At 37.2% G+C, this 26,078-nt stretch overlaps 1 protein-coding gene across 3 annotated transcripts; it reads left to right on the top strand.

Moving 5' to 3' along the window:
* The first annotated feature begins 236 nt into the window (after positions 1–236).
* LOC129200349 (MAP kinase-activating death domain protein-like) lies at positions 237–25,658 on the top strand. 3 transcript variants are annotated; one of them, XM_054811679.1, is made up of 13 exons: positions 237–780; positions 2,473–2,581; positions 3,134–3,196; positions 3,578–3,698; positions 4,817–4,922; positions 7,357–7,467; positions 8,392–8,499; positions 8,583–8,747; positions 10,034–10,106; positions 12,004–12,110; positions 17,417–17,486; positions 22,381–22,427; positions 24,116–25,658. In XM_054811679.1, exons 3-13 carry the CDS (start codon positions 3,178–3,180, stop codon positions 24,221–24,223), a joined length of 1,035 nt encoding a protein of 344 aa, XP_054667654.1. In that variant the 5' UTR covers positions 237–780; positions 2,473–2,581; positions 3,134–3,177; the 3' UTR covers positions 24,224–25,658. The 3 variants fall into 3 exon arrangements, with proteins under 3 accessions (XP_054667654.1, XP_054667656.1, XP_054667655.1); XM_054811681.1 differs by lacking the exon at positions 17,417–17,486 and having other exon boundaries at positions 24,116–24,390; XM_054811680.1 differs by lacking the exon at positions 3,134–3,196 and having other exon boundaries at positions 24,116–24,390.
* The last annotated feature ends 420 nt before the right edge of the window (positions 25,659–26,078 follow it).

Consider the following 26,078-nt stretch of genomic DNA (forward strand, 5'->3'; position numbering starts at 1 on the left):
AGGGACTGGAGCATCTTTCATGAGAGGAGAGACTGAGAGAGATAGGACTCTTCAGCCTGGAGAAGAGAAGGCTCAGGGCGTATCTTATATCTTCTATGGCTATAAATACCTGATGGGAGGGGATGAAGGCAAGGGAGCCAGACTCTTCTCAGTAGTCCACTGAGCAGGACAGGAGGCAGTCAACACAAAAAATTAAAGCACAGAAAATTCCATCTGAACACAAGAAAACACTTTTTTTCAGTTTGAGGGTGGTCAAACACTGGAGCGATTTGCCCAGAGGGTTTGTGGATTCTCCATCTGTGGAGACTTTAAAAAACTGACTGGACATGGTGCTCAGCAGTGTACTCTAGCTGACCCTGCTTGAGCAAGGGGGCTCATTTATAGGTGATCTTAACGGATCCCTTCCAACCTAAACAGTTTTGTGATTTTTCTGAAGGGCTTTTTGAGTCTCTCTTCATCTTTTTCTGCAGATGAAAAGATAATGTTACTGAAGGAGAAATGGCAAAAGTGTCCTTCAGTTGTACTGCTTCTTATTTTGTGCCTTAAGAAGAAACATTTTACAACTTTTCTCTCTGCGGTGTCTTTCACTGTTGAAGGTAACTGCTTTATTTTTCTCCACAGGTTAGTAACAGTTCCGGAGAGACATTAGGAGCAGACAGTGACTTGAGTAGCAATGCTGGTGATGGTCCAAGTGTGGAAAATGGTGGCAATTTGACAGGATCCAGAGGCACTGTGTCAGACAGTGAAATTGAGACAAACTCTGCTACAAGCTCTATCTTTGTAAGGGCATTGCAGACTTCCTTTTTTTTTTTTTTTTAAATTAAATCTTGTACAGTAATCATGTCAATGTGTGTGCATGTGTGGAAGAGGATCTCTGATTCTGCTCTAAGGGTTAATCAGCAATGACTTACAATATTAAAATATTAAAGATGTAATTTTGTATGGATCCATGTACCTTTCTTCATTTCCTGTGCAATACATGGTTCTTTGGGAACAATAGATTCACATCTTGTACCATGTTACAGGCTCTAGCAAGATTTAATACCCCCTCATTCAGTATTTCTCTCAACCAAATGGACATTTAACTGCACTTCAGAAGCAAAACAACATTGATGGGCATTGTTCAACCTTACCTAAGTAGGAGGAATGGTTTCCCCTGTTTCTTAGGAGCCACTGTTTGACACAGGAAAGGGATGACCCATTGTAGGTTTAGCAGCTGTTCTGTTTCTTTAACACATTACTTTATTCCTATTTGAAGTGTAATCATAACTTTTAAATATACTTTCCTAGTTGGAAGGTCTGTATGCAGTAAAATTCAAATGATCTGAGAGCACTTCTTGTTCATTTTGTATTTTAAAGTCCTTGATTATTTGGTATAACCTCTAATATACATCTTAGCAAGAAAATAATTTTATACTCCATTTGGCTAAATTAAGCTGTATGAAAACAACTTGCAATGCCTTAAGAGTAGTTTCACTGTGTTCATTATTTTATAAACCTGATAAGATTGTAAAAGGATTTTAACCAACAAACGAAATCATTGTGCTTCATTGCAGACTTACTCTAAAAGCATGAAAATGATGTAACCATGTCTGCTTATTTAGCTGCAGGAGGGCGTCTTCTCAGTTACTAAAGTTGGACTCCTTTTTTTTTTTTTTTTAACACTTAGTTTTCTGTGGCTTTCTACTTAATTAATGAAACTAAGTGGAATTTTAAGAACCCTTGCAACATGTTTAGAACACAGATGATCGGTCTACATGATGTATGATGAGTGTCAAGTATCGCACCATAGTTTACCTGGTGGTAGAGAAATAGATGGGCCAGCTTTATTATTACAGTTCCTGCTGGCTGATAGTCCCAGCACAGAGTTCTTCCAACCAATGATTTTTAATTATTTGCTTAATGTCATACCTTTATGAATGGTAAATGAAAGAAAAACCTGTAGTCTGAATATGAGATAGAGCTCAGGTAATCCTATTCTGCTTGTGAATATTAATTTTCTGTGTAGTCCTGAGAAGGCTGCATATTTCTTCCTCTGTTCTTCACAGTCTGTGCAATGACAGTGCTATTCAGCTATTTCCTAAACAAGTAGGAAAGATTTACTATCAGAATTTGGGCAAACTTACTGCATAAGCATGAAATATGGGTGATGACAGAAGAGGTTGAACTGTTCTTTCCTTTAGTCTGGGATTTGCATGTTTTGTTTTGTCTGTTTTCCTTCAGGGAAGCATTTTGCTTCCTCTGTGTTTTGATTTGTCTGTCTCTGTTTTTCTTTTGTCTGACTCTGGACTTTAACGTATATTACCTTGCTCTTTGAACAGAGTAATTTATTTGTTTTGTGAATATTTGTGGGAGAAGTGTCTCTGAAATACAGCTTGCAAACTGCATCTGTTAAGCACAAGAGTGGACTGCAAGAAACAGCCCTGCAGGGAGCAGAGTTAAATTGTCTGACACCTCTTGTATTGCTTTCAGGCGAAGTCTCACAATCTGAAGCAGAGTGTGAAGGATAGCAAAGGCAGTGCTCCAGGGAGAGGCCCAGAGGATGGGAACCAACGTGTCTATCTCTATGAAGGACTTTTGGGTAAACTATTTTTTTTGCAGGGAGGGGATCTTTTAGACTGAAGTTCAGGTGGAGTCATGTCTGTGGCAGACTGGAATTTTTACATTCCCAGAGACTGTTTTTAACCATTTACTGCTGTCTGTACTGGTGGAGTAGGAGGGCGCATCAGGCCATTCAGAGTAAAGCCAAAAATTTGCTGGGGAGATTGAATAAGAGTAAGAGGAGATGGTGTGAGTGGTATTGTTTGCATAAAATATAGTTTTTCCAAGTCTCTTGCTGTTCGTAAGTATGAATGCTTTAAACTGTTGGAAAAAGGGGAGAAGGAACTTACTTAGCTATGCATGGAAGGCTAAAATGTATCACTGATCTTGAAAAAAGATCCTCAGCTTAAGTCATTGAACAAAGGGCTACTAAACTCAGAATACTAATGGCCTTCAAGTGTATCCTTGAATTAGGAGTATATTGGCTTTTTTGAAATGTATTTCATCTGGACTTGCTGTTAATCAAGAGCTCTCTCTTCCTGTGTTTTTCATCCTTTCCATTTATCGTTCCTACCTGCTTGGAATGGTGCAGGTAGGGATAAAGGATCTGTCTGGGACCAGCTAGAGGATGCTGCAATGGAAACCTTCTCTATGAGTAATAATCTTATCTTTCCACTTCTCTGTGTGTTTGCCATTATCTGTGTTTGTGTGAGATACTCCTCTCTCTTTTTGGCAATGGTAACAGTACATGGAAGAAGATAGACTCCTTAAAGAATAGAGATGAGAGGCACTTTTGTGTAAAGGTTTGAAAAGATGCTGTGAATTAGAATGAGAGATATGTCTTGTCTTCTCTTCTACACTTTTCTTTGGTTGCAATATTGCTTGTGGTTTAAAAGTAACCTTTTTTTTTTTAAATATGGATTAATTGTGTGTTGGCTTATGGTATTTTCAAGGAGTGGGAAGGAACAGGAATTAATCTTGAAGTATTTGACAGGAGTAAATGGAATAAATGCTCAATTTTGTATACATTGCATAGGCAAAGAGCGTTCAACTTTGTGGGACCAGATGCAGTTCTGGGAAGATGCTTTTTTGGATGCTGTGATGTTAGAGAGAGAAGGAATGGGGATGGACCAGGGACCTCAGGAGATGATTGACAGGTAAAGTTTTTTAGTACACCTCTTTCCTCCTTATTGCTTCACCTGGGGCTGAAAGAGTAAAAAAAAAAACCAAATTATTTTAATTCTGCTGAGCATGCTATTGTCACTTTGTAAACCTTGTTACTATACCTGATTGTTCCCAAATGAGCCTTTTTGTCTCTGTGCTGGCCAGTATCTCCTGATACTGAGATATTATCTTCAGTTGTGACGTACATTTTTTTAACTGTTGTGGAGAGGTAGTATTTCTAGAGAAATGGGTATTGTAAGCATAATCACAGTATGAATAGATGGAATAGACTAGATTAGTAGCAAAGCAAGAGATTTCAGTGGCAAGACAACTATATTCTGGAATAAAGGAAGATATCAGTGTGTTGAAAAAAATAAATGTTTTCAGAAACTGCATTTTGAGCCTTCTCAAAATGCAAAGTCACTTACAGGTGTTTTTACTTTACTACAGTTTGTAGTTAAAAGAAACAAACAAAAAAACCAGCAGGGAGCCACTCTAGAAATATCTGCGTGGTTGCTTAAAGCTAGACTACTTCTAAGATATCAGTCTTCACTACCTGCTTGCCAGTTTGGTTTTTTTTTTTCCCTCAGCTCTGTTAATATCTGATCATTCTCTGCTCTGTATACCACCTGCAGCTGTACCACCTACACCTGTGCCATCATGTAATGTTGGATCTGGTAGCCAAAATAAGAACTAGTTTGGGGGGTGCTAGTTTGAAAACTGTTTCCTTTTCCACAAACTACCTGGACAAAGGGAGTGCCTGGGCGCTTCCTTCATCAGTTCACTTCTGCCTTGCAGCTACTTTTAAGCTCTAAAGGCGGGTAGCTCTTACACCAAGTTTATGTTCCTCTTTGGGCAGTTGTAATTGTCATGGAGCTGCAACTGCAGAAAAGAGGAAATGGATAAGCCCAGTGGACCACTGAGAACTTTCCCAATGGAAATGTTTAATAGTGATCGCAGTGTTTTACTGGAAAATGCCCATTTGGCTTAGTGGTTTTGGAGGTTTTATTTGCCATACACTTTACAAATAGTGATCTGTCCTTTACCAGTGCTTTAGTGAATGGGATGAAGAATGCCTGTGAATCTGCTTCAGATCTAGCTCTTCTTGCAGGTATCTGTCCCTGGGAGAACATGATCGAAAGCGTTTGGAGGATGATGAGGACCGCTTGTTGGCTACACTGCTGCATAATATGATTGCTTATATGCTTATGATAAAGGTGACTTTTTTTCTTTCTCTTTTTAATAGATGACTGCTCAGATTTAAGCAGTATATTGTTTTGGTGTTGTCTTGAAACCATACTTCTCTGTTCACAGAGCTCAGAATACTGAAGTATAAAAGAATGTTATAAAATGTCTCCTAATTAAAAAAAATGCTTCAGTACCTGGAGATTCTTTGAGATTGTTGTCTGAGTTTACACAGGTCTGTGTGCCATGGGTATGCATATACATTGCCACTTAAAATAATAGAAATTTACTATTTCTACTAATAACTTTAGAGGATATTCTTATTTTTAAGAGTATGGGTTATAAATTAAGTAGAGAGCATCTTCTAATCTGATTTCCTCACAGCTGCAAATTCCGAATGTGGGCAGATTGTGATTATGCATTTCAATAACTTCACATGAAATTTGCCGTTACTAGTAAGCAACCTTTTTGCTCATTCAATGTGCTGTCTGTATGCACCTTAATGCTGTAGGTGGCTACTAGCAATATCGTTCTTTTAGTCTGAATAATTTCTTAGATAATCCAAATCCTCCCTCAAAGTCACTGGAAAATCTGTCTTCTAAAATTTTTGTCATGTTTAGAACCAGCTTAGGTGCATGGTTTTACCTGTAACAGATTTGATGCACTGTGCTGTCCAGTGCAACAGCTTGACAGTAAGAATAGGTGATAGTTTGATAACTTTCACTGTTTAAATGATGAGGTGAGACATCACTCCATAAAGAATGTCTGATACCCAACCAGTGGAAGAAGTTGTTGTATGTAATTTTTTGTCGGGTTTTTTTTTTGGGGGGTGGGGAGGATGAGGGCCGGGGAACTGGTGAGAGAGAAAGAAGGTAATGATTTTTCCTGACATAAATGGAAACTGAAGTTGAGTTTTAAGATGGGATTTGAGTATATTTGGAATGAGTTTATTTCAGAAGACCACTGTGGGATTTGATCATTAGGACATTCATTGCTGCAGTACTTGAAGTAATAATAACCAGTGCAGTTACTCTCATCACAGGATGCAAAAGAGGAGAAATAATATTGGTTCCAAAAGGCTCTCTCATGACAGATGTTGACAGAGTTAGTCCCAGAGGGGAAGAGTGTCTTTTGGTGTGGTGAAAATAATCAGATCCCCAAGAAAACAGTTTTCGGGGGAAATGATATCACTCTGGGCCAATGGGTTACAGATGCAAAGGGAATACAGGGGATCTGAGAGTTGTGATAAAACGATTGTTTCTTTCAGTGCATCTTCAGAGATGCTCGAGAGTGAGGATGGGATGAAGAACTGGGCAAAACAGGGGTTGCATGGTATTGGGTTTTCTTTTGTTGTGGTTGCTTTTTATTCCCCCCTGATTATCAGTTTTGGGATAAAAGGTAGTGGATCTAGAATTTGGTATATATTATTTGTATATAGGATTTTTTCAAGCAGTTAGAGCGAAGACTGTAAGAGACTAAAGAATGTACCAAGGTATCTCATCTTAGGGCAGCTTTCTAGTAGAAACTGCAAAGTTGGAAGGCCTTCTGTTACTAGAGAGGTGAATTATTCTGAGCTGTCAAGGGAAGCATAATCCTCCTAACCCAACACCTTGGTATTTTAATTTATTTTCTTGTTTTGGGAAAGCAGAGGTTAGTAGTTCTTACCTAAAAAAAGTCTTGCTTTCTTTCAAGTGCAAAGAATTTTTGCCAAAGGAAGGAAGCAGGTTGAGTTTGTTTTGTATGCTTCATAGCACTAAGGTTATAATCGCAATATCATTAAAAAGAATGTCCGATCTAGCTTGAAGTCAGTGCTTAAGCATGAGTGTACTGTCTTGAAGCCTTTAGTATCGATGGCTGGCATTCATAACAGCCTTTTGAAATGGCACCTGGGGCAGAAATGATTTGCTTTGCTTCTGAGCTTCCCTGTAGTTAATTTTCAGGAGGAATCTGCTGCTGTTTGAGGACTATCTGGAAATGTTTGTTAGAGCCCTGGCCTAGTGACCAGGAAACAGATCATGAAAGAGTGAGAATTCTGAAAGATATGATGCCTTTATTTTAATATTTCTTGTGTTGAGGGCGCCACAGTTGACTAAACCAACTCTTTGCAGAGGAAAAGGTGGAGAAGCTAGCCTGGCACATGAGACCCATCATCTAAGTGGCAACATGGGGAACTGATGCTTTTGATGTCAGTAGGTGGAAGTGGAGGGTAGTGGAATTGCTGCTTTGTTGTGCAAGAGTAGGCAGAAAATCTGTTGCGCACAGTATCGCTTGCCCAGTACCTGGGAAAAGTGGTGTACGTGCAACTTCTGCTTGTACTGCTGGGCTGAAAAGGCCCTAACATGACTGAGCTGGAGATAAGTTGTTTTGCTTATCGTAGTAATGGAAACCAAGTTATGTTGATTTGGGGAGATAGGAGCTGCTGCCTGTGAATAGAGAAGAGTAACTGTCTTTATATCTGCTTTCTAGGTGAACAAGAATGATATTAGGAAAAAGGTGCGTCGTCTGATGGGAAAATCGCATATTGGACTGGTGCACAGCCAGCAAATAAATGATATTCTAGACAAGCTTGCCAATCTAGTAAGTAAAACAGTGATGAGTGATGTACCTGTGGGAGCTACAGTGGAGGAAAAAAAATCTGAAAATTCTTCTATAAATGCTCTGCAACATTAATTTAAAAATATTAAAAATAATTAAATTTAATTGTTAAATACTGCCTTCACATGTATAGAATAAAGACTGTGATTGTATGACCCTGTTTGATAACTGCATAATATTATAATTAGAACTGCAATACAAATATGTATAAACATGACATTTCAGTACCACAGTTCTATGCAACCCTAATGTTTTCTTAATATCACTTTTGTGGGCAGGAACCTTTATTCTTACTATGACTGTAACAAGTATTTAGTTTTCCACTGGTTTCTATGTCATTACAAGACTTACAGCAATCAGTTTCTATACAAAAATGTTTCCACTATCACCTGCCATGCAGAATAAACCTTACATCCTGTAATGCTCATTAAGAATATAGGTTAACACTTAAGTTAATAAAACTAGCCAGCCTTTAACACAACCATCACCACGGTGGATGCAAGTTAGGCACTTTGAAAGCTAATATTTCAAAGCGTTTTTACATTTGGAACTTAGTTTTATGCACAGAAAGAATACAAAATTATCTTACAATTAATTGGGAAAAAGCAGACCGATTTACTGCAATGTAAATGTTACCTCGCTATCCCATGCTGAGTACAGTACCAACGTGAATGTTGTTGTTTGCTATGATAACTCATAGTCACACTTGTTGAAACTAAACTTACAAGAGTATCTTGCTTAAGGCTTTCTCCAAAATTACCTCCAGTCAGCTGTGTTAAAAATACTTCTTTTTCCTTCATTTGTTGAAGATGTTTCTAGTGTCACCTAATGGACTTTTTTCAATAGATCAGGAGAAATTTGTTTCAAAGTTCATTAATGATTGCTTTTTTTTTTTCCCCCCTCTAGAATGGACGGGAACTCCCTGTGAGACCCAGCGGCAGCCGTCACATCAAGAAGCAGACTTTTGTAGTACATGCTGGGACAGACACAACAGGAGACATATTCTTCATGGAGGTAGAGACAAGAGTAATATTAATGCAACTGGTAGCATTCAGTAAGTAATATTAGAAATCTTATGTAATATTTTGTGCTCCCAGGTATGTGATGATTGCATTGTGCTGAGAAGCAACATTGGAACTGTGTATGAACGTTGGTGGTATGAGAAACTCATCAACATGACTTACTGTCCCAAAACAAAAGTGCTGTGCTTGTGGCGAAGGAATGGGCAGGAGACACAACTGAACAAGTTCTACACAAAGAAGGTACGCATCTTGTTTAATACACACAATACTGAGGGAAAACTGCATAGAACAAACAAATCCTTGGTATGTCATGTTACACGTTTAATCAAAAAATAGCATTCTCTCTTCAGCACTGGTTACTGAACTGCAATAGCTGTTTAACAGCACTGACATCTGAAGCTGGCATTATGCCTTGTCATTTACCCAAAGAAATTACATGTGTATCTTTTACTTGGGTTTTTTTGGTAAGAAGAAGGAAAGCATGACTATTACTAAGTATTGCATGAGCTTGCAGGCTTATAAAGGTAGTAAAAACATTGGGATAGATTTGTGGGGAAAAAGCTAAATAAAACTATGTCTTAGTAATTGAGTTAATTGTGTCATTTTTAATGGCAAACCCAAACTGACAAAATAGATAAAAACTTTTCTCCGTGGGCCCATGTTTGATTTTTATTTAATATATGCCTACATTATCCACTAATATGAAAGCCCTTTTCTTCTCCATATGATTAATTGCAAATACAAAGAAAAAGCTTAAACCTACTAGAAAACTCCAGTAACTCTTAGAACTCTAGTAACTCCTACACAAAGACCAATAAACAAGAGGTAAAGATTTGTAAATGCACATAATGTAATGAAAGGTTATTATCTTTGAGATATATAAAGGGATTTGATTTCTGCTTCAAAAAACTCATTTTACATAGACCAGATCATCATAATGCAGGTGTGAATACAAAGGGAGGGAGGACAAAAGCAGTGTGCTACAGAAATTACTTAGAAAATTAATTGCATGTATCTTGGGATTCAGATAGAAAATTTTCTTAAATTTTACTCTGAGATTATGGCTTAACTATTATTTGATACTAGAGGGGGGAGCTGGAGAAGATGAATAGAAGAAATGGTGTAAGGAAATTGATATGAATAACAAAAAGATAGATCATATGAGTATGACTAGTAACATTGATTGCTGGAAGCGGAAAGAAAGGGAGGGATTGTGATAATTGTTTTGAGGCTTTTTCTACGCTAGGAAGCTTGAGTAAGCTTGGTTAGATTGCTCATGAGCATGTGCCAAGCCATGAACTCTTCAATAGCTTGTGCTATAAAATGATATGAAATCGTTTCTCTGTCAACTTGAAAAATAAATGCAAACACTATCTAGGAAATAGATGTGGTTGAACTTTTGTAGGCTTTTTGTCATTATGCACCACATGGAGTTTGCTATTTTTGTAGAATCTTAGAATTTTGCTGGTTTTTTCCCTTAGTAATTTGCAAAAATAACATTGTATTACTCTTCTTTTATATGTTAGTGCCGGGAATTATACTACTGCGTAAAGGACAGTATGGAGCGAGCAGCAGCAAGACAGCAAAGCATTAAACCAGGTACAAGATTTTGCTTGTTGGGAACATATGATGTTTAATCTGCAATCAACGATTTTTTTTTTTATTAATAACTTATTTGAACATAATCTCCTTTTACTTGGAAATCTGAGGGTAGCTTTGTACATCCGTGTGTATGTAGCAGATTTAGTGTTATCATTAGCTTGCCTCCATATGCCTCACTCTAAGTACAAAACCAAAACACCTACATAAAGAAAATTTACAGGTAAGGAGGACTAACTGCCAGTAGAATGATAACTAGAAAAGACTATGAAACTTCAGCCTCACTTTCTGTTCATGGTTGGCTAGCTCCTCCTTATATTCCTGATTGAGACATAGAACTATGTTGTCCACTTTGTGTCGAGAATGGAGGCTAATAAATATGCTTCTTTGTATTAGTGAATCTACAGTGATGAATCTGGAGCTTTCTGCACTTTCAATGCACAAAACTTTTCTGTATCGGAAAGTCTTGTACTGGTGCAGGTCAAAAGGTGCTGTTGACCCAATATCTTTATATCAGTATAACTTCTACAGTGTAGACATTCTTAGTTTTGCATCATCATCTGGGACAGGATAGTATAATTATACTGGTGAAACTTTTTTTGGCAAACACCCCTTTCCTTTTCCTGTTGAGTCAAAAAAACCCTAGAAGTGAATTTGCAGTTTTGGGAGATTGAGTTCTTGGAAAGGCAATTTTCCATTTTTCTTAGTGCCCAGAGCACAGCAGGTGCTGTACATACCTGGGTAACAAACATGAAGGTGGTTTATTTTATACCTTCATAAGATGGTTGTTTCTCCCTTGCTGGAGCCTGTTTGCAGGCTCAAGGTAACATCACTGTGGTTTTCTGTTTTCAAGTTTGATTTTTGTTGCAACTATTTCTTTTTTTCAAGTGGATGCTAGGACGCTGGGAGCCATGCTTTGAGGTACAAACCTATTTTAGGTGCTTCTTAATGCCATTTCTAAGGGATCTACATTTTAAACTCGTAACTGGCACTAGCATGACTGAGAAAATTACTTGTGTTTAAATCTAGCTTCCTAAGTGTTCAACCCTCAGCTAGCTGTTGGAGCTTGGAAGAGCCACCATTTTCTTCCTCCTACCGTTAGTCCAGTTTAATTTGAGAAGGAGGAAGGACTGGACTTTCACTGAGGGCAGAGGAGGGCAAAAGTGTCTCTGAGAGCTATTTTAAGAAGTGGGCAATAATGTAGTATTAAAAATGTGTTTGAAATCCATTATCCAGAGTTCAGTTGTTCTGCACAAATGATAATTTTAAAAAAAAAAATCACGAGAAAGCATTTTCTAGCTGAACTGAATGATGCAAAAGAAACTAGATGAAAATGCCTAGATTGTCATCTGTTAATGTCCTTTATTAAATTGTCATTGTTGTAACCATGTTGACTTTTTCATTGCTGAAAGCATAAAACAATGCCATACAAAATCATCAAGCTCAGAAATGCAAGCCTAGTTTGTGCTTGCTTATGTGTTTGTACTTAAGACTACGCTGTCTTAGCTATTCTGTGACTGCAGTGTCTTACCATGCAGAAATGAAAGGTGGCATTTAAAACAAACAAACCAACTCCAATATATGAACTACAATAAATACAGACTGAGCTGACATCGATGTCCCTTCATGTAACCAGGATGAAATTTGTTACGATACTTAAAAGTCTAGTTATTCTCAGAAGGCTGTCATTAGTGAGTGGACTTTCCTGAAATGCTGCCTACTATTCTTAGTAGTGTCCTCTTGCTATTCACATCAAATGGAAATTATGTTTTTATCGTTTTATATTTCCCTTCCACATATCACGATTTGGCTGACTGCTTTCTGTTCTTTGTCTCTCTCTCTCTGGATATTTTTGTTTGTTTGTTTTTCTTTGATTTATTTTTTTAAATTGTCACAGGCCCTGAGTTGGGTGGTGAGTTCCCTGTGCAGGATATGAAAACCGGTGAAGGAGGTCTTCTTCAGGTCACACTGGAAGGAATTAACCTGAAATTTATGCACAGTCAGGTATGAGGGAAATCTGTGAGAAGACTGTGAGCATGAAGCTTTTTGCAGCACGCCTGTATATGTGTTTCCTCTTCCCAGAGTATCAACAAGGACAAGGGATAGCATGATGGGGGTAAAAAAAGCATCTGTATATTTACACACAAACACACATGCATCTATAAATATAAATATATGTATATGTAAAAATACACTGAAAATAAATATCCTCAGGAAAACTATAATTAACTGAAGAAAAACATTGATACAGGTTTCAACTTCTTGTTTCTGGTGGTCTGAATTATCTAAGCACAAAAGAAATGGTAGGCAGTATATTAAGGGACAGAAAAAGTGATCATTAGTAATCTAAACTGCCATAATGCATCACACTGTGAACATATCCTGATGGCATAAGCAGTCAACCTTAGAGTGTTTGAATATTGCAGGTACAGAGGGCAACCTTCTGCATCATATTTAATGTCTTGTTTTAAAATTTGAGAAATCATCTGTAGAATTTAGTATGAAAATTAAATGGCAAAAAGTGGCTCTTGCAGTAATTCACAAAAATAAGAAAAAATTACTGATTCTTTTTTCCTTCCAAAAAGCAGATCTTGTGGGCATAGAGGAAACACAACTAGAATTGTCATTTCTTCCTTTCTCTGGATGTTTTTTCTGTTGCTACCTTTGATCCTTGTTTTTTATTTTGCTTTGTGTTTTTTTGTTTTGCATATGATATTAAATGCATGCTATGCTAGAAAGTAGAATCAATTTTTAGGGGGGGGAGAGAGAGAGAGAGAGAGTGTGTGTGTGTGTGAGAGAGAGAGGGAGAGAGAGAAAAGCTTCTGTCAGTCCTCTGTGGAGTGTTGTTTCCTTTCCTCCTGACTAGACTTTTCTCCCCACACAAGCTTTGTCCTTCTTTGAGGATACATCAGTGTAGATCCCACTGGAAGTGCACGTGCATCTCAAACACACATGCTCAAAATCTTTAATACTTCTCCCAAGGTCACAGCAGTACCATGTGCCCCTTTGAGTTCGTATGTGCAACTGTAAGGAGTGGAGAGTTGTGAACCTTCTTCAGTTTTCTTCCTATTACCAGGGTAGAACATGGACTACAGCTGACCTGCTGTAGTATTTCAAACCTACTCTGTGATGGAACAGTCTACCTGACTTAGTTATATATTTTAACTTTTAATTGGATATGCCAAAATAAGAAGAACTGCGAGAGGAACTCATCGGTAGTACAGAATGGATTTTTGTAGTTATTGGAAATGGTAGATCTAAAGCCTTTGAAAATTATACCCTGGAAACAGCTTGATATTATAAAAGGATGTAATAGAAAATACTTTGTCCTAAGGTAAGGACACACCACAGGGAATGTTCTGTTTGCTTCTCCTTTTTCTTCCTCTGCCATAAGTCAAAAACAATGTTAAGCTCAAACTGCTCATCTCTTGAACAGTCTATGGAGATGACTCTATTTCATAAATGGACAGCCAGGCATATATGCATTTGCAGTGAGAAAAGATGTATAAGAAGGTAGACACATCATCATCATCATGGTTTCTTAAGTGTAACAGGCAGTTTTACGAGACAAAGACACTCAATGTTAAGCACCTAGTGAGCACATCTGTCCAAAAGAAAAACTCTAAATCCCAGAATATACCCTTGTCCTTAAATTCAAAGCCTTTTTTTTGGTTTTTTTTCCCCTGAAAGAAACCTTAGGGAAATCTAGTACTGATTGTTACTATACGACTGTCAGGACCATTACCAGTTGAATTTTGTACCACAGACACTGAGTCCTGTGCTACCACTAGCACTCCTGGAATAGTAGCTTTATCATATCCTTCCTTACAGAGAATGGTGTTCTAATTTGCTGTCTGTGAGGAAAATTACTACGTTGTTTCTGGATGACAGTCTGTGCAGGGTAGACCCAGGAAGTATGCCAGCTGTCTCCCCCACCTGAAAGATTTATTCCCCCTCTTCATCACCTTTCCAATGAGGCTGCAGCCAAATGAATTTCCATTACTTAAGGTGGATATTGAAACAAGTACAGTTCTGGAAAATACACTTCATTTATTCAATACATTTAATTCTTAGTCTAATAGATTTACATTACCAGCTGGCAATTGCCATTTGAGAGCCTGTATAGAATGGACAACTGTAGAGGTTATGTAAAGGATTCCTACTGGTTGCACCATACAAAAAAATCCCCTCCAATTTCATAATCTGTGGAGCTCAAGGATGTTTACATTCTTATTCAAACACTCATCAACCAATCTGCATTCTTAATAAAAGGTCTGCTATTCTAGATTAATTGTCCTTTCCAATTTTCATATAAATTGTATGAACTGCTCCTTAAGGCAGTTCATTTCAGAACACGTATATGAGCATGATTTAAATGAGGATCCTACAGCTGTTTCTCTGTCTTGAAAATGGCTTTTTCTGTTTCTATTGAGTTTGGATGGGGATACTGACCAACAGATGCCTACAGAACCTCATCAGGCACAGCTTTCTCTTCATCTTCTTCTCCTTACTCCATATACAGGCCATGTTCTTGGCCCTCTTTCCAAGTACTCTTTTCAGCAATGTGACAATAAAATAAGGGATTTCTGTTGCTCTGCTTGGTTGGATGTCATAGAAATAATTCATTTAGAACACAGGAAGAGGGTTTCCGCTTTTTTAATAAAAAAGATAAATGGAGTCTATTCAGTCCTACCTGAGAAGACTGAACATACTACTTCAGTGTTAGAATGGTGCTTGCTTCCATGAAACCATTTTTGAAGACTCATGATTTGCAGTGTGTAAACTTTCTTCCTGCCTTGTGCATTCCTCAGGAAATGTCTTAGATGCATGGTGGGCCAACCTATTATTGACACAATAGTTGTCTTTAGTGTTCACAAATTGTCTCACCATGCTGGCGGCACACATAAGTTTTAAGAAAAAGTGTTCAAGTCTGTCTGTGCCTAGCAGGTCAGAGGAAGCCCTTTGGAATAGGGAGGAATCAAGCGTACCTGTGGCATTGGCAGATTATTCTGAGTTTACATCTACAAATTATAATACTGGGACTGAGTAACTCTGTCCCCGTTATGAATTCATCTGTGTCAAAAATAGATGGAAGTTTAATAAAATGCAGCAGGCACATGCCCATCTACAGTAGGATCCACACTGAATGCTCTGTCTTGAAGAACCACAGTTTCCTTAGGGTAAGTAACTGTTATTTCCTTTACGCTTGTTTTCTAATTGAGTGAGAGGAGAGCATCTCTGTCCCTTAAACAATATAGCAAGAAATTGCCCATCAACTTGTATGTCTTCTGAAAATGGATAACTTACTGTAATTGTGACAAACTCAATAAATTCACATCTTGCTCATAACTCTTGTGGAAATGCAGCACTCCTTAACATTATACTCAGATCATGATCACATGGGGCAGTCAAGTCTTTTAGGCAGCTTTACTGTTACCAGATAAAACAACCAATGTTTCACCTGAGCGTTTCTATTGAGTTTCTGAATTTTGTACTTTAGACTACTAGCAAAAAATTTTCACAGAAAATATTACAGAAAAAGGAAACTAAGTGCAATAGAGAAAGAGTTCTGTTATTGACTTATTTACTCTGTAGCTATTCTTCAAAAAAATAGAATGTTTTTGACCAACTAAACTGCTATAGAACATGGGTGAAAACAGGCAAACAAAAAAGATGGGATTAAGTCTCCTTTCCCTTGAGTGCTTGAATGTAAACAGAAAGCAAGCTTCAGATTTTCTGATTAAGTAAGTGGTAGGTTTTTTGTATTGAGCAAAAAATACCCTGAGTCTGTTTGTTAGTTCTCTGCTAATCAAAGCAATAACAAAACCCCTTTCACTTGAAAATCACCCTGACTTCTCTGAGATGTACGGTGCATTTACTGATCTCTATTGATACAGATAAGCCTGTTTCTTAAAAAAAAACAAACACAAACCCCACAACAATTTCTGATGCAGACTTCCTTTGCCTTTCTTGGGTAGCATAGCATCTATGATTACATGGGTGTTGCTATTATTGGATTCAAGAAGGTTCCTTTCCCTTCTTTCCAAGACAATGAAGTTTCTCTAGTAACATTTCTAAAAAAAGGTCCTGAGATCATGGTGTCATAAGTGTATAGGCACTGAAAGTATCAATCTAGACTATTGTAATACAGTCTTGCAAGGGTCTCTCTAAGGTGTTGAACATAGACTTACTCTGAATGTTAGAGCAATGTTACTCATAGTGTTTCTCTTGCCTTGAAAGAGGAAGTATATTAGAAACTGGAATATGGAATTGATTCCTTATAGAACTTTCTGCAGCTTCTTATGTCTGTGTACTGACTCTGACCTTTTGGAGGTGTGCATATAAGAAGGGGCTGTTTTGTATCTTGAAATACATTGGATATTGAACAAACTCCTTATGCTCAGAGAACTTGTTTATTCATGCAATCGTGGCATCTTGGTTCTGGACTGAGAGACCTAGTTATGTAGTTCAACTGTTTTGTCTTTTGGGGTTCACGTATGTAAAACATGAGTTTGAAGCAGGTTTGTTTTCTAAGCGAGTGCTCAGCTGGTAGCAGCCATATGTGAAGTGAGCAAATAGAGAAGGGTCCAAACTCTCCCATCCTGCTTAAAGCAGAAAACTGGTACTGACTGTTAAAGGAGGCAGTTCCAAGAGTAAGTATGGCGATAATATATCATAAACTGCAGTAAAATCTTAAATGGCAAGGTAGAAGGAAGATTAGTGGTTCTTCATTGGATTAAATTCAACTACTGGATAGGTTAGGAGGATCAATGTCAGGGTGGGAAGTACAGTGCCCCTTACCTGCCCTCTGTGCTGGAGGAGGATGCATGGAGGGGCAGATACTAATTGGGATGGATCAGAGGCTACAAATCGTGCCAAATTCGGGAGCCAGCTTTTTTCTTGTCCCCCTCTTCTGTTGTATTTCAGGTGTGTTGGTATTCTTTTTGCAATAACTCGTTTGAGTGCCTGAAGGGGTAGCAATGTTGAATATGTCAGAGTTACTAACTCCTTCGTTTCTCTTCCATGCTTTCTCCTCCTGCAAGGAGCGGAAGGTACTTCATCTTCTGCTGTCTTCGCTTCTTAGCACTTTTAAGTTATTTGTTGATTTCTAGCATTGTGGCAAGTTTGTCTTTTGAATATTTATTTCACCCTTTATTTATATATTAAACTGTAAATGAACTGGTAGTGTGTGCTACAAAACTTCAGGTTGTATCTGCTGCGATGATGTTTTTGTTTAATTTTGGTTTTTCATTTAAAAAAAACAAACCAAACCTGACTAACTTTATGTACTTTTCTTCCTGTTTTTGTAGGTTTTCATAGAGCTGAATCACATTAAAAAGTGCAATACTGTGCGAGGAGTCTTTGTCCTGGAGGAATTTGGTAATTACATTATTTTGATATTAGGTCTGTACTCACATGGCAGTAACTCAAATTTCCAGTCTTCAGATTCAGAGTTGCATTGTAGTTTCAAAGATGGGAGAGAAATGTAGACTGCACGTGACAAGTTGCCTGAGATGGGTGACTTTACATAAAAATTTACACATTAATTTTCATCATATTAAGATTTGTAGCCTAGGTGCTCTTTGTTAATAGACAAAGATGATGTTTTGAGTCTTCTGAAGCAAGCAAAATAACAGTTAAACTTGGATGTGTGTACGAATTTTCTTTGGTATGTTCATTTTTCATCTGAGAAGCCATATTTTTAAGCAGGACTTATAGTTGATCTTTCTCAGCACATCATGCTTTCATTACAAAGAATTACTGTTAATTGCAAAGTTTTCTCTTTGCTCTATGTGGAATTCATTTTTGTTGTACGGACCAGAAGATGTTTTGTGAGGTTGCACTTTATTTATCCTGTGGTTTTTGTTTCAGAGCATGACTGGTAAAGAGTGGAAAAGTAAAGCTTAAGGAGAATAGAGAATTTGTGCTATTTTAGTCAGTTATTGTTATTACATATAACCCACCTACAGTCTAGTTCGGGGAAAATTCTGGGCTACTGTTGAGTGTTAGTGTCAGTGACACTATACTTAACTAGTGTCTGAAAAAATGAGTGACTTCAGATGCAGCTCTCCGGAAGAGAGAGCTCTCTTCAAGCTCCTCTTGAAATAGTCTCCAAATCCATATTGGTTTATTCTTTCACCCATCTGTGAGACATTTGTCTAAGTCTTAAGTGTACGTATGAAACATTTAAAAAGAAGATAAAATTTACAACATTCTTTCCATAATAGATCAGCATCCATACTTTGGCCATTAACCAAATCTAAATCAGTAGCTCCCTTTACCAAGACACTTATTGTTCTTTGTTGCTGTGAATAGAATGTTCTGGCTGAAGGATTCTCTCTTACAATATAAAAGACAGTTAATATGAGATTGCTGAAATTAATGTCTTTGTCCATAATAATGCATTGCCTCCTTTCAGTGATACAAAGTTATAAGGTATTCAAATGATAAAGCCTTTCTGACCATTGTGGTTTGCTTGTTGTTTGCAGTAAATTAATCTCCCAGAAGTTGGGATTTGAATTTGTGAACAATTTATTCTCATTTTCTGAAAATGTTCATGGTTCAAATGATCAGATCAGTGTATTTAAACCCTGAAAAATTTCTAATAGTTTAGATGTTCAGAAGTTGTCTGTGCTTTATGGTTACATATTCCTTTGATACCATGTTTTCACCTTGATGGGCTTGATTCATTTTACTACTTATAGAAATTGGTTAAGGCTGTAAAAGATTATTGATGAGTTTTACAAAAATGAAAGTTCAGAAGCCATAAAATTAGCTTAAAGAATGGCTTCAGCTTCTGAAATCTTTAACTTAAAAGAAATTACTTGGATCAGAAATGAATTTTCAATCATTCTTTGAGAGGTTTTAACTCAAAGAATTCCTTTTAATAGTTAATATTGCACAAGAAGAAAGACAGTGTTTGACTTAATTATTTCCAGTTGACTTCCATTGATGACTCTGTAATGCAGTGTTTAGCCCCTAAATAATGACTGTAATAACTGTAAGAAAAAGAGCTTTTTTTTTTTTAACAGAAAATTTTGTAATCCAGGGCCTACTGCAAAAACTAGAATTGTGATACGGAACTTATGAAAGGGTAATTTTAAGAAGCAATTAAAAATAAACTGGGAGTTGGACACTACCAGCAAAACCTGAGAAATTAAACCAATTAAATTAAAAATACCCTTCTCCCAAAATAGAGGTCACAGACAAGAACCAATTTAAATGTACCAAATGAGATTTACAATTTGTCCATCCAGCTAATTAAGAGAAAGAAGAAAGGAAGAAAGCTGTTGCAGGGGAGCTAACCTCTCTTCTTGTGCAGAGATGAGAGACTACCTCTGAGCTGCTTTTTTTAATGGCTAAAAAGATGAGAAGATATGCCAATCTGTCCTGCTCAAGAGAGATTAACATGTTAATTTCTTAATAGTAAACTAACAGCATTCAGCAAAAACTTGTCTGGACTTCTTAAGAATGAAGCTATTTAGCTCTGTTAAACATTGTGAACATTGCAATCAGATTCATTATAGTAAGAGTATAGCGAAGTACTTTCGCCTCTTAGAAAGGTAGAGAGTGGTAAGCATGCATACTCCAGTCTGATGGGAAATACTTCAGTGCAAGATTTGCTTACATGATTTTTGCCAAACACGAGTGCTCCAAGTTTAGTGATATCGCAGCAGGAAATTAAAGGTCTGTTTGTGTTAACGCTGGGCTTAGATGGCAGCGTGAAAGGTGGAATTGTGATTTCAGAACAGTATGCAAGGAGAAGTTCAGGAATTGTTGCCCACAAATGGAAGTGGAGATTTAAGTAAGTGAGGAAAGTAAGGCTCTTCCCTCTGGAATTTGAGTTACTGCTGTGTACTTGTGCTTTACTTTCTTGTGGCCCCTTCACCACCGCTGCTATGAAAACCTTCATTCTCCAGCAGGTAAAGTGATGTCCCCTAAACTCATTCTATGCTAGCGCCATATTTTCATCCACAGGACCAAAGGCTGCAGGATGGTGCTTTTAATAACTTACTCCCTTCATCCACTTAGTTCACAGCATCAGGAATAACCTTTAATGTTAGAAGAAAAGTGCTTCTGCTAATCTCTTAATTTGAGGCTTGGGTCTTTTTTCTTTTTTCTTTTTTTTTTTATTTTTTTTCTTTCTTCTTTTTTCTTTGTATTCTGCAAGGGAGTGTAAATGCAAACCCACTCTTTTTACTCTTCCTAACTCAGTCCTCTCAGGAGAATTTTCCCTATCAGAAGGACTGTGAAGGAGTACTTTACTTAAAGGCAAGGCAATTTACTGACTGTGAAGTGGGGAGACAGTATCTTGCCTAGGGGCTCTCCTGTTCCCTCTCTTCCCATTCTCAGTTATGATACAGGACTTCACAGCTTCCCTTCTCTCCTTCCCTCATGGCACAAGGTCCTTACAGCTTTCCCTTCCTGCTTTTTGAAGAGTATATGAACAGTTGTATGTTATCCAGTGGGCAGTGAGACTTACACAGCTGTAAAAGTCCTACCCTATTTGGCTGTGCACCAGCCTCACTCCCACCTTTATCCCCTGGTGACATGGAGTTAATTTGGAACATCCGGTGCCAACGGGTAAGGTAGCTTGGATGTGCGCCTCCTTTTCTCCCCAACTCTAGTCACTGGTATCACTGGGGCAGTGCAGCCTGGGTGTGCACTTCCCCTGTTTCTCAGTCCTTAACGTAACTGCCAACTCCAAAAAAAAAAAAAAAAAAGAATTGAAAAATTAAACAAAAACATTACTTTTTACTATCATACTCTGTACTTTTCACTAGATTTTTTTTCAAGAATGACAGTATCATGACATAGGAGAATTAGTAGGCACTGGTTTATATTTAGAGTGCTTTCTCAAACCCAGTCTGCACTGCCTAATTTTGGCCCCTTAGAGTGTGATCCGTCTCCCTCTCCAGCGTTTAGCCATGTCATATCATAGTTGAAAAGATGACATCTGCATGTATAGGTATTGTTGTGGACTTTTCCTAGTTATTCATACTGAACTCATCTGCCTCTATTTCTTTTCTTGTCACTAGTACTATGTGTAATAAAACATTTACCCTTCCTTTATGAACCTGGTATGATTTGGTTTTGTGTAATTTCTGTATTGCTGCCTCTAAATTTTTTTGTTGTGACACAAAAATTCCATGGCAAATTTCAGCTATTCTGGAAGGGAAGAATTCAAAGTTGGTCTTGGTATTCCACTGATCTTAACATTTTAAATTTGCCATTTCTATGTTCTTAGTGTGGTCTTTGTTCTCTCCTGGTGATTTCCCATGGTATCTGTTCACAACAATATTTGTAGACAAAGTGTAGGGGAAGGGCACAGTTCAGATGCAGTGCACACTAATGGGATGGTTACAGCTTGCTTTTTTATGCATTCCACAATGCGAACAAAAGGCAAATTTTCTTTAGCTGTATTATGCCTGTTTCCTTTCTGTTAATTTGAGGCAGTGCAAGGCAGCAAGATGAAATTGTCTGGATCATAGATTTTTTTTTTTTTTCCATCAGTGCCCTGATCCTCTTTTTATATATAAAGTCTTCAAGAAATCAACAAGCCTGGTATTTTAAGAATACTTAAATCAGTATTTTAAGGCAACTTGTTCAAAAGCAATGAACATTTTCAGTGAGTATGTCAAGTAAATACCATCACACACATCCTAGAGAGGAGAAAGAATGTCTTGAGAAACTCTTGAAATAGAACTGGGAAACAGTCTTCCAGTTTAGAAAATTTTCTCCCTCAGCTCCTCCTTTTTTTCTGGATTTCACTAACTTACTACAGTGTGTCTAACAGTTCTTCTGAGATCTGTTATTCAGCAGAGAAGGATTCAAGCACCTAAAGGATAAAATCTTTGAGAATCATGTACTGACAAATTCCTATGGAATTGTTGGTTTATGTTTTATTGTAGTAGACTTTAGGCATATTTTGTTATTAATTTTGCTGTCTAGCAGGAATAAGTAGTATGAGAAAAGCCAGAGTCTCAATAAGAACTATCAAGTATCTATTATGGTTTTCCAAACAGAGGCAGTGACATATTTTTGCCAACCTGAGTAATTTATTATTAAATTACCAGTATCTTCAAGGACATATGTAATGTAAATGAAGAGAAGGAAGAGTATCTAGAAGTGAGGGATAGTGAGGTGCCCTGTACCTGCACCTGCTGTCTGTGTGCATCCCTTCCCTTTCCTATGGGAACATTGTGCTATTTCTTTCCCCTTTTCCTCTCGTTTTTTGAACTTTTTGTTTTGTCTCTTGCCCGTCCGGTTTTAGTTCCTGAAACTAAAGAAGTGGTGAGCCACAAGTACAAGACGCCAATGGTGAGTCAACTGCGATGCCTTCTGGTAGTTCTTTAGAGGATGTATCTTTACATTTTCATGTGACAAAAAGAATTAGACTGAGATTGCAGGATTTGCAATGCTAATACAGCAGTGAAACACCAGCTGCTCTTTTATGATAGTTCTTCTTAAGGGAAGACAACAAAACTTGGTACTTGTTTCTATGAAACTAGAGGAACTCACAGGTAGTGCAGAAAGTGTGGTCTCTTTTGTTAAGATAGATAAAGATGCAAGGTAGCTGGTTTGGTGTGAACATTAGCACAGTAAGAGCTAGTGAAACTGTTAAATTTAAGAGAGTGCAGAACACAATCCTTAATCCACAGAACAGATGGAAAGGGAGACTAGTTCCTGGGCATAAAATGATTGTTAAATGAGTTTATGAAAAACTCCCATTTCCTCATGAAAGTGAGCAGTGAGATACAAGAGAACATTCTAAGTATTGATTCCTGCCATATAGGTGAGTTATTGCTGTGGTTCAGTGTTCAGTTTTTTTATAACATTTTTTTGAACACCAGCAGTTGATAATGATACTTAGCACTTTTACACATAATAATTCAATCGTCAGGCTTATGAGGAAGAAATAGAAGCCAATGATTATCAGAACTGAAATTTCTTCAGATACTTTATGTCTGAAGTGCAGTGTGTACATTTGGTGATTGCATGGAAATTCACAGTCCTTCAAGAGGAGAGAGAGGAGAATTACTTGAAGAAGCTAGAAACAAAAGGCTTAGAATATGTATGATTTAAGAAGCAGACAGCTATAACTTTTAATAAGAAAATCCAGTTTAATGAAAATTAATTATATTTTACACAAGTGTTTTAGCTTGTACCATAATAGAACAAAACATGTTGTTATTACCTTTACAAAGATTATAAATGTCAATTTACAGGACAAGAACTTTTAAGGTCACCAGAATAGCCAGTATTAGAACTAGGATGTAAACTAAGTCACTGAATTGTGCTGCCAGTCACATGCTAAAAGAGAATTTTCTGTTAAATAATAGCACACTTAATCACTTGAAAGCAGTAATTATAAATCTTGCTAATGCCACGCTTTAAGGTAGTGGCAAAAAATTGCTTGGTATTCTTCATATGAAACATGCAATGTTGGATTGTGGGGATTTTTTAATTTGAAAAAAAGCTTGTATTATCCATAGATTCTCTAGTGTTGGTTAAAAATTACAAGGATTACCAGTCCTTGTAATTTTGAGCAGAAAAAGATAGTTGTGAATAAGGAAGAATCCTACCATCTCATGAGTCAAGGTACATTATCGGATGTTTAGTTTTAGTCTTTTTAGTTAGCTCTTTCAATCCATCCCAGAAAATTTCTTGTAGCTTCATACAACAGAGCAGATACGTAGGATGTTTCTTCTAAAGCCAGCTGGCCAGCTTTCTAGCTTAGCCTACTGTTCCTAAAAATTATTAGAATTCTACTATCAAGCAACTAATGTTTTTATCCCAAAGGAGGTTTTTTATTTGTTGTAAGGCTTTTCTTCTCTATCCATCTCAGTTAGAAGGTAGCATGGGACACTTTTTCCTGATTTTTGTCTGTAGCCAGAGTAGTTGTCCCATGAAGGAAGACATGCAGCAAAATACAAAATGTGCAGTGGATTTTTTTAAAACAACTGAATCATCTGAATTTCATTATCTCCTTTTCTAAATTCTTGTAGGCTCATGAGATCTGCTACTCCGTGCTGTGTCTCTTCTCTTATGTGGCTGCCATTCGTGGAAAAGAGGCAGAAAACAAAAGCAAACCACCTCGACCAGTTTCCAGTTGATCACAATATCAGGAAAAACCTACCCTTTGGCACGTTGATGTGCAGTACTCCCATTTTTACTGCAGTTCCTGGAGTTCACTTTACTGTCTTCTATGAGAACTTGATTATTTATGTATGACCCTGCAAGTCTTTCCCCATAGAAAAACCTAAGACTTCACTGCTCGGTCTCCTTCTGAATTCATCCTTAATGGAGTTTTTATATGAGCTGTTAATCAGACAGTTTTGAGCATCAGCATCCAGCTATGAGTGACCTACTCTGGCCATTCCTTGGAAGTCCTTTTTTCTTACGATGACTAACAGCTTGAGTTCAGTTGGGTTTTTTTGTTTGTTTCTGGTGGTACTTGTTACAGATTAATCACTTTACAACTGCAGGCTTCTGCTTTCAGATTCTCTGGTATGTGCATAGTGGAAGCAGTCTCGTCCTGCATGTTGTTTGAATGTAGTGGTTTTATTGTTTTCCTTCTGTGTTGTTCATTTTTACCCACCAACATGGAGTTCTTGTCACATAGTTCTTCAGGCCCTTTTGGTAGAGATGAACTATTTAGCTACCATAGTCTTAAAATATCAGGCAACAACTGAAGTTTGGCTGTTAAACCGATCCATCTGTGAAGATGACTGCTTCCTAAGTGGGAAGAAAAGCGGAGAGAGAAACTCTGAAGGCAGTATATTGTGAAAAACCCTGACACCTCATGGATTGTGTGGATTTTCAAATGGGAGTTTAGGTAACATTTGTAGACAACACAGCAGTAGAGTTAACAGATGCATATAAGCACTACCTAAAGCAGTTATTCACAGGGATTAGAAAATGAGTAAGGAAGTTTAAAACTTGGAAACATTATTGGCAGAAGCACGTGGCAGACCCATATTTTTTCAGGTCTGTAACTGTACTCTAGAGAAGGTATTTCTATAGCAATCTGCAGAATATGTTCAGAAGCCCAAAGGATTATGCTGTCTCCAAATTTTTTAAGCTATTGCTTTTTTTCAATCTGTATCTGTATATCAAGGAATCTTGCAAACACTGTGTTAATCTATAATGAAACTCCTGCAGTTAAAACTATCCATCACGTTCCTTATTTTAAGTAGGCCGAATATGAATGTTTTTTGCATCCTGTTTTTGTTCTTGAACTGTACTGCTCTTGTCTGGAAAGCTCTTAGGATGCTGGGAGGAGAGACTGTCTAGAGAAAATAATGTTACATGTAAAATATCTGGAAAAAATGCTCTGATACAAACTGATGTATTGTATGTTTTGACATAGAATTCTGAGTAAATGTGCCCAGAAATAACCCTGTTTTGGCTTGGTCAGGGTATCTACCATTTTGACTGGAATACACTAGTAATGGGTGAGGAAATGATGTAAATATTATAGTACCACATCTATTTATAGAAACTGTACAGCTGTGTGAATGTGAAAATAAAATGTCATTCAACCAGCAACTGGTTTTCATCCTCCTGTGCTTTTCTATTGATGCAACTTAGTACTTATAAGTAGTAATAATAATTGGTTATTACAAGTAATAATAATTACTTATTAATGTACTTATATACAAAGTACATCATACACATATATTAAATAATGAAAAAAAGAAGAATATAAATGGAAAACCTACATTTCTTTCCACATAAGCAGTTGAAAGTTGGTCGGTTGTCTTCTATCATAACATCCATGTAATTTGTGTTTTTTAAAAAAAGTATCTGAAAAAGATAAATAGGGAAAACAGACACATCTAAAATATTGAATATTTTTTTTGCACACATGCAGAGAAGCAACATGTAAAGGATTTTTCATCCTTTCCTAATACAAAGGCAAAGTTGAAATTGGCAACCCTGAAATTAGCTTGTTTTGTATTTATTTTC

This window comes from Grus americana, unplaced genomic scaffold (genome assembly GCF_028858705.1).
Source record: "Grus americana isolate bGruAme1 unplaced genomic scaffold, bGruAme1.mat H_61, whole genome shotgun sequence".
NCBI classification, from domain to species: domain Eukaryota; kingdom Metazoa; phylum Chordata; class Aves; order Gruiformes; family Gruidae; genus Grus; species Grus americana.

Bases quoted from the DNA above. Each gene is read 5' to 3' on its own strand.
- LOC129200349 (XM_054811679.1), top strand. The intron at 4,923-7,356 runs GTGACTTTTTTT...TCTGCTTTCTAG, and splicing joins CTTATATGCTTATGATAAAG to GTGAACAAGAATGATATTAG. The intron at 17,487-22,380 runs GTAATTACATTA...GTCCGGTTTTAG, and splicing joins CTTTGTCCTGGAGGAATTTG to TTCCTGAAACTAAAGAAGTG.